This window comes from Gobio gobio (genome assembly GCF_949357685.1).
Source record: "Gobio gobio genome assembly, chromosome: 13".
NCBI classification, from domain to species: Eukaryota; Metazoa; Chordata; class Actinopteri; order Cypriniformes; family Gobionidae; genus Gobio; species Gobio gobio.
In genome coordinates, this window is record NC_137106.1 from 11,698,315 (window position 1) to 11,710,779 (window position 12,465).

At 42.4% G+C, this 12,465-nt stretch overlaps 1 protein-coding gene across 1 annotated transcript; it reads right to left on the reverse strand.

Moving 5' to 3' along the window:
* Positions 1-3,864: 3,864 nt before the first annotated feature.
* Positions 3,865-12,226, reverse strand: entpd5a (ectonucleoside triphosphate diphosphohydrolase 5a). The gene is made up of 13 exons (XM_079832257.1): positions 11,704-12,226; positions 10,874-10,953; positions 10,268-10,411; positions 9,739-9,814; positions 9,155-9,190; positions 8,977-9,065; positions 8,810-8,889; positions 8,644-8,705; positions 8,434-8,535; positions 7,139-7,282; positions 6,976-7,032; positions 5,632-5,747; positions 3,865-5,457 (listed from the first exon to the last, which is right to left on the reverse strand). Exons 1-13 carry the CDS (start codon positions 11,984-11,986, stop codon positions 5,374-5,376), a joined length of 1,353 nt encoding a protein of 450 aa, XP_079688383.1. The 5' UTR covers positions 11,987-12,226; the 3' UTR covers positions 3,865-5,373.
* Between the last annotated feature and the right edge of the window lie 239 nt (positions 12,227-12,465).

The following is a 12,465-nucleotide window of genomic DNA, read 5'->3' on the forward strand; positions in this document are numbered from 1 at the left end:
GGTGAAAGCCATGTGCGAGAGGTTCGGCCCAGTGGAAGTGGATCTGTTCGCGTCGCGAGAGACATCCCACTGCCCTCTGTGGTATTGTCTCAAGTGCAGACGTGGCTGCTGCGTCTATGCATTTCCCCCGTTCATTCTGCTCCCGGGAGTCTTGGAGCGGGTCTGCCAAGAAGTGATCAGCCTACTTTTAATAGCACCCTGCTGGCCGACCCAGGTATGGTTCTCGAACATCATAGCACTGCTAGCAGGCCTCCCGTCTCAGGCAGGGGGCACAATATTTCACCCCCGGCCAGAGCTGTGGAACCTTTGGGACTGGCCCCTGAGGGGACCTGGTACCTAGAGGCGGGCCTATCGGCAGGTGTAGTTGAGACCTTACTCAGCTCCAGGGCTCCTTCCACGAGGAGATTGTACAGCATGAAGTGGAATGTGTTTTCCACTTGGTGTAGAGAGCGTTAGGTGGACCCAGTCAACTGCCCAGAGACTTCAGTGCTGGAGTTCGTCCAAGATGGTTTCTCCGCCGGTCTTACCCCATCCACACTTAAGGTGTACGTGGCTTCCATTGCAGCTTTCCACTCGCCTGTAGGTGATGGACCTCTGGGTAAGCACCATTTGGTTGTACGTTTCCTCCATGGAGCTCGGGGGATGAGGACTGCGACTCGGTCCAGAGTCCCAACTTGGCAGTGGTTCTGGAAGGGTTGTCTGCGGCTCCCTTCGAACCGAGTCGGCTGAGGCAAAGAACCTGACCTTTAAGGTGGCCTTTCTTCTTGCTATCACTTACTGAGGAGGGTGGGGGACCGGGGTCGGTTACGCCAACTTGCCTGGAGTTTGCCCCTGGCGGAGTTAAGACCATCTTACTTCCAAGGCCGGGCTATGTGCCCAAGGTGCCATCGAGTGTGGCACGGTCAGTGGTTCTTTAGGCCTTCCATCCGCCACCTCACGTGACGGCGGAAGATAGGAGACTTCACCTGCTCTGCCCGGTCAGAGCAGAGTTCTGGAAAAAAAGAGTTTATCTGGAGAAGTCTTCACAGTGGAGGAAGTCAGACCAGTTGTTGGTGTGCTTTGGCTCACCCAAGAAAGGGCTGCCTGCGTCAAAACAGACAATCAGTAAGTGGATTGTCCAGGCTATAGCCACGACTTATCAGGTGCGTAATTTGCCTTCACTGATAGCCGTGAGGGCTCATTCCAGAGACATGGCATCCTCTGTGGCCCTCCTTTCTGGAATCTCGCTTCAGGAGGATCTGCGAGGCAGCAGGGTGGGCCACCCCGCACGCCTTCATTAGATTCTACAATCTGCAACTCCCTGCGACGTCTGGCGCTAGTGTGCTCGCGTCCTAAGTGTCCCTGGGTTCCAGCTTCACACTAGGATGGGCGTGATTCTTGTGTGGCCTAGTGGGTATTCGTTCCCCAAAGTGTCGTTAGATGCAGTGCGAGTTCCCTCGAAAGGGAACGTCTCGGGTTACAACTGTAACCGTTGTTCCCTGAGAAGGGAACGAGACGCATGGAGCGTCTGCTTGATCGCTATGCTTAGGGAGCGTCCCCAAAGTGTCGTTAGATGCAGTGTCTCGTTCCCTTTTCAGGGAACAAGGGTTACAGTCGTAACCCGAGATGATTTCTTTCCCCTGAATGCACAATATTTCCCATTTGCAGATTTGGTTCTGATCTTATTTTAGGATTAAACAAGAGAGGAGAAGCGTGGAGGAGAGGAGGAGAGGGGAGAGCAGTGAACAGGAGAGGAGTGATGTGAATTGGAGAAGAATGAAGGATGAAGCCTGAGTTCTCAACCAAACAGCTAAAGAGAAAGCTGCTCAGTCCCAACTATACTGCTTGCATAATGTCAGAAAACAGACAGTGACGCTGGTCCTCTTCAGAAACTGACAAATCAAGGCTACCCTTCCTTCCTATATGCTGTAACCAACAGAAAGGATGAGGTCTCATACAGACTTGACAATGGGCTGAAACCTCAATGTTACTTTCTGAGGAGGAATACTTTGTGGCACACACAATGTTGTGCGAAGATCGTAAAACTGTTGACCAGAAGAGGAAAAAAGTTGAAAAGCCAGAAGTCAAGCTCTTTCATCCAGCTCATTTCAATTATTCCATGGTGACAGTGCGGGCAGATCAGTAGAGCATGTGCGACCAGAGGGAATAGATCCCTCATTTTGATCGCCACTTATGACAGACAGAATGCAGTTTGGGAAAAAAGCAAACAAACTTGAAAATGAAGAGATACTACACAAGATTTGTGGTCCTGATGGAAACAAGTGTACTGATATGATTGCTGAGGTCTTCCGGTACCACAAGGAATGCATGACCAACTACCTGACAAAGCGTCTTCGTCAGGAAAGGACTAGTACTGCCACCACTCCATATGATGCTGCACTGAACCAACTCATATCTCAGATAGATGAGCCCTTTTTCAAAGAGCCATATTCTTAGTTACAGCTTTGAGGGATGAATTCTGTAAATACTTGGAAAGCCATGGAGTTCAGAATGTTACTTCATACAGATGCCAGTCCTTGATTGCCCGCCTTAGAAGGCAATATGAAGTAGGTGGCAATTGTAAAATAATGGTTGTTCCACAGAAAGTATGTTCCAGCCTGAATGTTCCAGCAGAAATTAATGTTGGCTGCATGCTCTCAAATTTGAAGGAACTTTAAGGGTTACTTCAGTGATTTAGCATTAAGCTTTGTATCAGTAGAAACCCGGTAGTATATTCAAATTATGGTACTTTCCCCCCTCATATCCCCCTGAGACGAGAGAATTATGCATTTTATTTCTGGAAAAAATCCTCAGATAATGCAAATATCTGAGTTGACAACAGATGACACCATAGTCTCTTCCAACAACACTGCAAAGAGAATATGGAAGGACCTCCAGAACCAACGTAAGCAGATCCTGAAGGAAGCAGAGAAGCCAGAACAGCTCAAGCCAGTGGAAGTCAGCAGATGCCTGTAAGTATGACTGAAGACCCGTCACTGCAGCTAGAGATATCATACCTGGACGCATCCCGAAGAGTGAGCTCTAACCTGTATAACCACCTGGCATGGATGATAACAGATGCAACTCCACAGTTAGGTGAGGACGACCGGGTGAAAGTCAGTCCTAAGCAGCAAGAACAAGTTCTCAACCTTGCCCAGGATGTCTGCCAAGCAGTTGTCAAGATCACAACACTCTAACAGGGTTATGTTGAAATTAAAAAGATGCCTAGGCCATGATGTTTAATAATGTGGACATTAACAACCAAGTTAAATATCCAGTATGTCTTTCGGAATTTTGAGAGTAGCCTAAAATGCTATTGAGGTTCTGAGCTTGTTGATCGCCAACTAGTAGTGAAATCAATCATCACAGATCCATTGATTTTGGTTGGATTTTTTCTGTGGAATGAGTATACTATTTGGTGAAAAGAATGGCATATTGACAGATGTCATAACTTGGGGGAATAGTTGATTGCCAATGAAGTAAAGATGAAAATACTGGGAAAAAGGGAGAAAACGCCTATTTTTTGCATTAAATTGATGCAAAATCATCTAGAAATGTGTTTTAAAAGTAATTTTTTCAGTGGATGTTGTCAGCACACGTGTTCTGTGTATCTGGAATACATTTACATTTTTCAAATTTTTCTGATAAAAAATAAGGGGTGCATACACTAAAAAAAGTTTGGCGCGATATTTCCAGCAGAGCAGACCCTCCAATTATTGGTTCTTAGGGTCAATGTTAACAGAAAAAACACAAATAAAAAGTATGACAGACCATGTCAGGTTCAACCAATTTTTGAGACTTTGGCTCCCCGACTAATAATACAGAGAAAATCTGTAGTTTATAAATACCTCAAATTGAATTTATATACTTGATTAACCAAAAGATCAAGTTTGTAGGTTTTTATTTATTTTTTTACAATATCACTTCATACACAACACTGAATTGGAAAGCATATTTATAGCATTTGCTGTAGAGAATACCTCTAATAATGGCAAAGCAGTACATGATAATCTCATATCATAAACTGAACTATGTAAAAAATAAAACAAATTACTGATGTAGTATATACAGTCGTAGAAAAACTACATATAAAGGTATACTGAAGCTGCTTTAAAGAAGCTGATGGATTAAGAAATGCAACAACACCATACTGCATGTTCAGCAAGTATCCATGTAATAAATATTTGTACAATAATTCACAAAACACACTTAACATGATACTGCCAAGTGAGCAAAGGTTCTGACACTGATCCTAAATCTGTCAGGAGTATGCACCTATCATCTAACACAAATTCTGACCTAATTTTGCCCAATTAAACCTGAGCATCTGTGCATACACAACAGCAACGTTTTAACGCTGTTCCACATAATAACCCCCTAAACGTACCTAAAACCATCCACAATAACTAAAGTTTAAAGACGTAAATGAGGTTGAAGAAGGTACTCTAAACTCTGTTTGCATGTTGGTGTAAAAATAACTACATTTTAAATACAGTAATGAATAATATCTACTTTAATAACCTCTGACCGGTAGTCCTTTGAGTTATATTTTATAGGATCGAGCCATGTAAGCATTTAAATACCTTTTGAATTTGATAATGGCTGCAGTGCAAGTGTATTAAACGGCATGCCATTCAGTGTTTCAAAACCATGGCTGGTTAGACCGCGGTTAAAAAAGCACCTATAGAATTTCACCAAAAGTGATATCTATCTGAAATATTCCACCTCAACTCTACCTATGGAGACTTCCTTACCATTCAAACAGATGTGTAAAGCCATGCATTATTCATTAATACTTAAAACAGCATTCATGTGCCCATGTAAAGTGACTATATTTGATTTGTTCTGATCCCTACCTGTCCAATCATCCCCAGTTTAACATTCTACAACGTAGACCAATGGCTGTAGCTCTACCAGCTACGTTAAAGTGTTACGTGCTAGATGAAGAGGCACTATATGGAAATTTCAATATAATTCACCATAACCTAATACAGCACTACACTACTACGCAAGCACTACTAATAACCGATTACTGTAGGAGAAGGTACACTACTCAAAGCAATGTTTTTACATGTATCCCACTGCACAATATCCTGCACAACAGCATGAGTCAAGAGCTTTAAATGGGTCTAAGACGACAGCTGAAAAACAATATGTAAACATACAGTAGAAATAGCAGACTGGTCTGGCCATCTTTACAAAAATATAGTGATTTCTTTGTGAACAGTTCTCTGGGTGTTTAGTTGGTGAGGGAGGAGAGCGTTGTGATACAGGGCTGCAGTGCAGGACAGATCTGAAACTCACTTAAGAGTTATAGGCGAGGAGGAACGGCTTGACCAGGTGAGGTTTTGCCCTGTGCTTCCCCTCATGCTGGTATCCACAAGAATGCAGGATTTAATGAATGTTGAGGTTGTGGAAATGATCGAAGATGGCGCCGAGTGCCCAGCTTGTCTCCACGTTGTTCACCTTTTTGGTAAGCTGTGAAGAAAAAGTAGATCATTAATCTATGACTATGCCAAGGAATGTTAATTAAGGCTCTTGGCAATTTAACTATGTACACTAAAAAATGTAGTAAACAGGTTTGGGATCCTATACTTCCTGAAAATCTGTTTCACATTTTTAAATTATGTTGTATTAATAATTTGGACTCACCTGCAGAACAGTGGTATCCTTGAAGCCGAATCCCTCTTTCAGTAGGCATGTGATGTAGGTCATGTCCATGCACAAAAAGGGGCTGATTGGGCGGTATTTAGTCATCTTGTTGCACACTTGATTAAGAAAAAGAAAAGAACTATGATTAGCTGTGCTTGCTTTGGTAAGCTATTGCTCATACTTAGAGTTAAGGATTTGAACAAACCCTTAAGACTTAGTATTAAACCTTGACGCATTTCTCATCCCACGCGGTTTGTGTGAGTTATACCTCAAATTGGGAGGCTTTTTGAGAAAAGTACTCAACCACGTAGCAACCAACCCTAGCACTAAGAATTACTTTGAGAACCTTTGCAACCGCATGGCAATGAGTTTTGCACGGACAAGCATCATTCACATTTTCTTCTCTGTGAGTATAGAATTGGGCAATACAAATACAAGACAAGATTAAAAGACTCCCACATGAGATAAGCATAGTGTATACACTATCTAGTGAGACAGACTGTGATTGTCAGGCTACAGTGTGTCAGAGTCTGGGGAAAATTACGTAAGACATTGAGGCACCAGCTCTGTGTTTGCTACAACCGTCTGGCACATCTTTGTGAAACAGGTCTTCCCAATGTTTTGTTTTTCCTCAAGCTGACAAGGTGATTTGTGAAAGTTTGGGAAGAGGGGAAGAACAGGAAGAAAGTACAAAAAAATCATTTCATGCACGTGCCCCAAACCATGAGAGGGGCCAAGCAATACCAAGTGTTCCCACACAGGCTGTGACATTAAGTCCTGCCTGCCTCCAGTTAGATATTGGGCATTAGCTGTTGTCTCACGGTCAGGGAGGAGGGAGTACCCACAGGGCTGCTGCCATTGGGATAGCCAACGTGCCAAATGTGGTTCATCGAGACCATGCGACAGTGTCAGTGTACAAATAAATGCCTTACATAAGACGCCAACTCATTCCCCCTAGTGATAAATCTTCTCTGTGGACATTTACTTTTTGACACAATCTACCAAGTGAGCCATATTCCATGAATCAGTTTCAGGTCTCAAACTGACGTATGCGTCACATTCTGTACAAGAACTCATAACATAATCCTCTACTGGGCATGGAAAAGCTGAGATAGCGGGTTGGAGAGTTACAAAAGAAGGTGAACACACGCAGGCAGAAGTATTTGTGTGGGAGAGGCGCAACCTATGTTTATGTGGTGGCAGAGCTATCATTTTGTGAAGCCAGTGTGATTGTCGAGAACCTCAAATGCAAATAAGCACCAAGGGTTTATGTTTGTGCAATGTGTGCGGCAGGACTTTGACCCGAGTGTGCTTTGGAGATTGGGAGAATGTCCAATGTCTTACCTTCTTTGGCTCTCTTTTTGAAATCCCTGACTTCCACCGTACCGCCACGAGATCCGTCTGAAAGATTGAGACAATACATGTTTGTTCAGCATAATTTATAAAGACGAAGCATTTGTAGACATTCCGTAGCATTGACCCTTATCCCTAATGTAATCCCACTCACCAATAAGACCAGACTCCACAGCTCTGTCGTAGTAATAGGAGAAGGCATAGAAGATGCTGCTTCCCTTGACCTCAAAGGGCTGGTGCACAATCCCTTTCACCACTCGCATCACCTCTTGGTAGCACAACTTGTACCCTGCATAACCTGGAAATAAAGGACAAAATGTATTTATACTCCTGTTATTGAGAGCTTGTAAATTGCAGCAGTTTTACCTCACTGCCATTTATCATAAACCTAACTTTGTCCTGTCTCACATAGCCAGACTTTTGACTATGAATATAAAGTCTGGTGGTCCACGTTGCAGTTTTTTTTTTCTGAAGAACTGCCCATTTAGACAGCAAGTCAGTCTGACAGACATGTGAAACATCCAATCGCAGTTTGTTTTTTTATGCTGTGCTAGGGTATATTTGCTCAGTGGGGTTAGTCCCATATACCTTTTTAACACAACTTCGCTTCAGTTGGACACCCTGAATCTGACATTAATGATACTGTGTGGTGCAGGCCATCTAACCAATCTAACCTTGGTGCTTGATGCCCATGTCATTATAGTTAAGCAACTACTAGTCTTTGAGAGGAAAGCAAAATATTCGAGGTATCTTGAATGAGGAGTGTGCATTTCAAGGAGAATACCTCCTGACAATGAATGAGCTCAGTTTGAGGGTATGCCACAAATTCCTCAGGGAAAGATTTCCTCACAGGAAGCACCAAATAGGGAGCTTTCATATGACCTGGAGCTAACTGGTCTACCAGTTGGAAACCATATGGACTGCTTAACAAGGCCTATCATAACATGCGAATCTGCACCACAACATTGCTGAAGGAAGGACGGGGCAGGCTAAATGCCAAGCCCGTAAATAAACTAGTTTCTTTTTATGTGCCTGTGAGAGTGTTGAATCAAGAGTGTTGAGTGAACTGAGTGAACTGACTATTTTCTCTCCTCTTAAATACAATGTTCGTTTTAGTATTTCTGTGGAGGCAGAAATGACACTAAATGCAGAGGGAAAAAACCCAGAGAAGTTAACTGAAGTAAAATCAAATTAATTTTGAAGTCTGTTTTATTCTTCAGTTGAAGCTTTAAGTCAATGTGAGTGTGACATTTTTGTGTGACACAGGATATTGAAGGACTAGATATATATTGTAAGACTTTATCTATTGAAAATTGATGGAATCGTGAAAAATACTCAACTTTGGAATACTACAATGAATTGATCACAATAATACTAGCAGTATTCAAAAAAGTACATTGATTTCATTCTAACTTTAATCTATTCTATTCTGAGTCTGAGGTCACTCACCATCGGGATTTCCACTGACTTTGTAGGTGAGTCCACCAAAGCTCCAGTCTTCTCTGTATTTTTTGGGCAAACAAGAACTTCTGAAAACTTTCCAGTCAAGACCTGAAGGTTGAACATTGTGATAAAATATAATAATCATCAATTATAAAACATTAAGTAAACAAACAAACAACAACAACAATATATATATTTTTTTATATTAATCATTACCATCAGCACCAAGAGCACCAAGAGTTGCCAGTCTGCCGGCAATTAGTCCATTTCCAAGGTAACTGCAAATGGGAAAAGAATAAAAAAATTATGGCATATTGTTGCATATTATCGGTCTTTGTCTGAAAAGGAACAAAATAACTGTTGTTTCGTCAAGTTCTCTGACCTGTGAGTATACAGCGCGTAAGTGCTGTTGAACATATTGATTTTGGCGATGTAGTCTGGAGGAGCAGACAGCACTGTTTTCTGTGAAAGAAAATATTGTGTCAGTACAAGACAGTGTCATACTGAAACATACTAGCCAGTACGTAAACTTTTGTCTTATCGTTATACCTTTAACTTAGGCAGGAAAGTAATCTGAGTTGAACCTCCACCCAAATCCAGGATCCCAACGGTTCTCCTTGTTTTAGTATACAAATGACCTGCAATACAAAGGAATAATGTGTTAAATTAACTTGAATATCAGTCATCCAAATCCATAAAAAAAAACATTTTTATAACAATACTTTACCTGTGAGGAAGTTTACTGTAACCCATGCTAAGACCCCTGAAAGAGAGAGAATCCATGCTATTGAGATGCAGAATTTGAAAACCAAATATCAAGTTTCAACTCTAAATAATATGGTAAACACCACTCAGACATTATTCAACATTTGAAACCTTTTGATAACTCTGACACCTGCAAGTGGTTTTTGATATATTCAGTACATACAGTACTGAATGTTTATCATTAATGTCCTCATAGAAAGTATACTGTACATCTTATATTGGGACCATCAAAGACCAGCCCAGGTAATTAAACATGTCTGAGATGTGAAATTAGTCACACCTCATAAAACCACAGGACAAGTATGTGACCGTCTGAGTTTGCATGAAACGAATGTCAACTTAAATTAAAAATGTGGAGGATTATTTTATATTGAGCGTGGGAGGCTTCCAGACAAGGTTTAATCCAGACAGCTATATTAAATCCTCAGGTCGCTATCACAATAACAGACACAGGAAAGCCGGGGTAAAAGAATGTTGCATCAAGGGTTTATTTTACATTTGTGCTTCATTATCTTGGATAGGTTAAAGAGAGAAATGTAATAGTACCTTCATTGGTGCCATTCATGATGGTGACACTGTTGTTTGGCACAAAGAAAGGAGAGTCGTCAAAAATTTCTTTGACCTATGGACGGACACAAACCAGAATTTACATGCATTAACCATAGTGTACAATTTCAACTCTACGGGTTTATGACTCATATGTTCCTCTATAATGTATACCATAAAAAAATAAAGAAACCATTTGGTTGTTACAACAAAAATTCATGCCGGCTCTTTTTATCTGGAGTCAACTGGAAGTGCACTGAATCAATCTTGGGCAAAATTGTCTGAAACTGGGCAAGCTAGAAACCACAAGTGCGGCTGGCGCGGTGGCATTGAATACGATAATTCAAAAGGCATTTGGTTTCCTTCAACTCCAGACAGCCTCAGAACAGCTGCTTTTGCACAGTATTGGTTTCTCTTCTCTCTTACGTTTCCTGTCTTTCTTTCTCTGTCTCACACACAACGTGGTTTGCATCCCTTTGGGATGGTCGGTTTCTCTACCAAATTGTCTGAGAAAGAGAGGAAGCCTTACCTCATCCAACAAGGATTTGGCTTTTTCTTGAGGCAGCAGGCGCAAGCCGGCAGTGGCTTTCAGAACCACAGGTGTCTGTATCCATTCCTCTTTGGGAATCGTCTTCTTTGCCACCTTCAGCAGCTGCCTAATGGTTTCTCCACCCTAGCATATGACGAAAATGCACATATTATTGCAAAAACACCACAATTCCTCAAAGTGAACACAAAGGAACCATCCTTGCCCTGTTCTGTAACAATAGCATGATCTATAAACAGCTGAACTGGCATCTCTTTTGTCTACCAGCAACAAGGTCTTTCAATGGAGAGCAGAATTATTAACCATTTCAATGTCCTTGGCTCTTGACTACATAGTTGAGGATGGGAAGAAAAGCCATCAGTAGAATGCTGGCATAAAGCAAAATGTTTTTTTATTAGAATATCTGCAAACTTTAAAAGTACATATGCAAAAACAGAAATAATTGTTTTGTTTTTCATGTTATCCTTAGTTGAAAGATATGCTTTCTCCATCTGCACTGCACAGACGAGACTGGAAAAAAAGTCAAAGCCATTAGAATTTAATAGAAATAACATGTTCCCTGATATTATAAGAAAGTTAGTGGCTTACCACATCAGGCTTATCCGCATACGCTGACAGTCCAGGCTTCACGGCATGGTACATCTCATTGTCAAGCACTGGAAGCTCCACTGTGGGACGCAGAGACAGACGGAAATGTCAGAGGGGACAATTGAAGACGTATGCTATTAGAAGGTGCACATTAGCAATGGACTGTGGGCAACTTGACTCCATCTCTTAAAAGGTTATTGTGCATGAGCAGAGACATTTGGTTATTGTATGTTTAACACAAATGGCGACCACCAAGATTTTTCCAGACGGGCAAATTAAGAGTTTCTCAAGGCTCAGAGTTTACCTCATCAGGAGTGATGCCATGTCTCAATTCGATGGGTATTTTGGAGAACAGATTACTGCATTATCACCTCAAACCCTTAATCTTTAACATATTGCTCAAGGTTACAATTTATTAAATGAAACGGCAGCTGCTTATTATCCATCGTTCTCCATCCCTCTTTACTATTCCCACCCCTGTGTTTCTGTTTGCCTTCACACCATGCAGCGAATGAACCACGGCAAACACCGACACAGTGAGCAGACGTGCTATGAGCCACAGGCTCCTGAGAGGGATGCAGTAAGAAGGAAATGGAGAGAGAGAGAGAGAGATGAAGAGGGCAGCCGTTCACAGAGTGCGCAAGGCGGGACTCTTCAAGATCATTCTGAGTTCATGGTCTAAGCTACACCGAAGCATGAATGCGAGTCAGGACCATCAACGCATCTGGAGAGGAAAATATTGAAATTCTAGCTACAAGAGGAGCAAGTAAGTAACCTGGGGATCTGTAGAGCTCATTTAGTGTGCAAAAAGAGGATATGGAGAGACTTACCTGGGTCTTTTTGAATGAACCTGTAAATGTGGATACGGGTGCCGGTGCTGCCAGCATCAAACATGATCCCATAAAAGGTGCGACTGAAGTTGACCGGGCGAGGGGCCACTACTTCCGTCACCACGGGTACCTCTGGAGGAAGCTGATTGTCCATGTTGCCAGGGTGATTGAACGCACGGTAGCGGTTGTACATATGGTGGTTGAAATTTGTTGCCTCTGCCAGAAAGTACCCAGCAAAAAGCCACATGGACACCACCGTCAAGAGCAACATCTGCTGAGACATGGTTTCTTTCTCCCACGCCGACACTACAAACAGCTGAAGGCTTGACTGGCGGTTTCTTGAAAAGTGACTCAAGAGTTTTTATGGAGGAGGATGTGTTTGCTGTTTTTGCCCGGTCTCGTTGAGAGAAAAGTCTTGAGGGTGTAGAGATGCAGCGAAAGTCTACAGAAAAGATGAAGAAGGGAAGAAAGAGAAGATGGAGAGAGCCAGCAAGAGAGGGTGAACACGGAGACACACTCGGGAATGGTCGGTCATCTGTTTACAGTATATAAAGACATAAGTGCTTGGCAGGGGGCCATGCCAAACAACGGCATCCACCAATCCTGAGCCTCTCCATAGCAAGCCCTCTGAAATCCATCCTCCACCATCCCCTCCCCTTACTTATAAAAATGGACATGGAATACCTGCTAAAGAGTGTCATTTCTTTCTCGTCAAGGCGTTCAAATTGGCAATACCCTCCCCCGTCATCTGAAGTGGCTTAG

Bases quoted from the DNA above. Each gene is read 5' to 3' on its own strand.
- entpd5a (XM_079832257.1), bottom strand. From the start codon at position 11,986: ATGTCTCAGCAGATGTTGCTCTTGACGGTGGTGTCCATGTGGCTTTTT. The intron at 9,066-9,154 runs GTAAAGTATTGT...TTTGTATTGCAG, and splicing joins TACAGTAAACTTCCTCACAG to GTCATTTGTATACTAAAACA. The intron at 8,536-8,643 runs GTAATGATTAAT...TTCAACCTTCAG, and splicing joins TGGTGCTCTTGGTGCTGATG to GTCTTGACTGGAAAGTTTTC.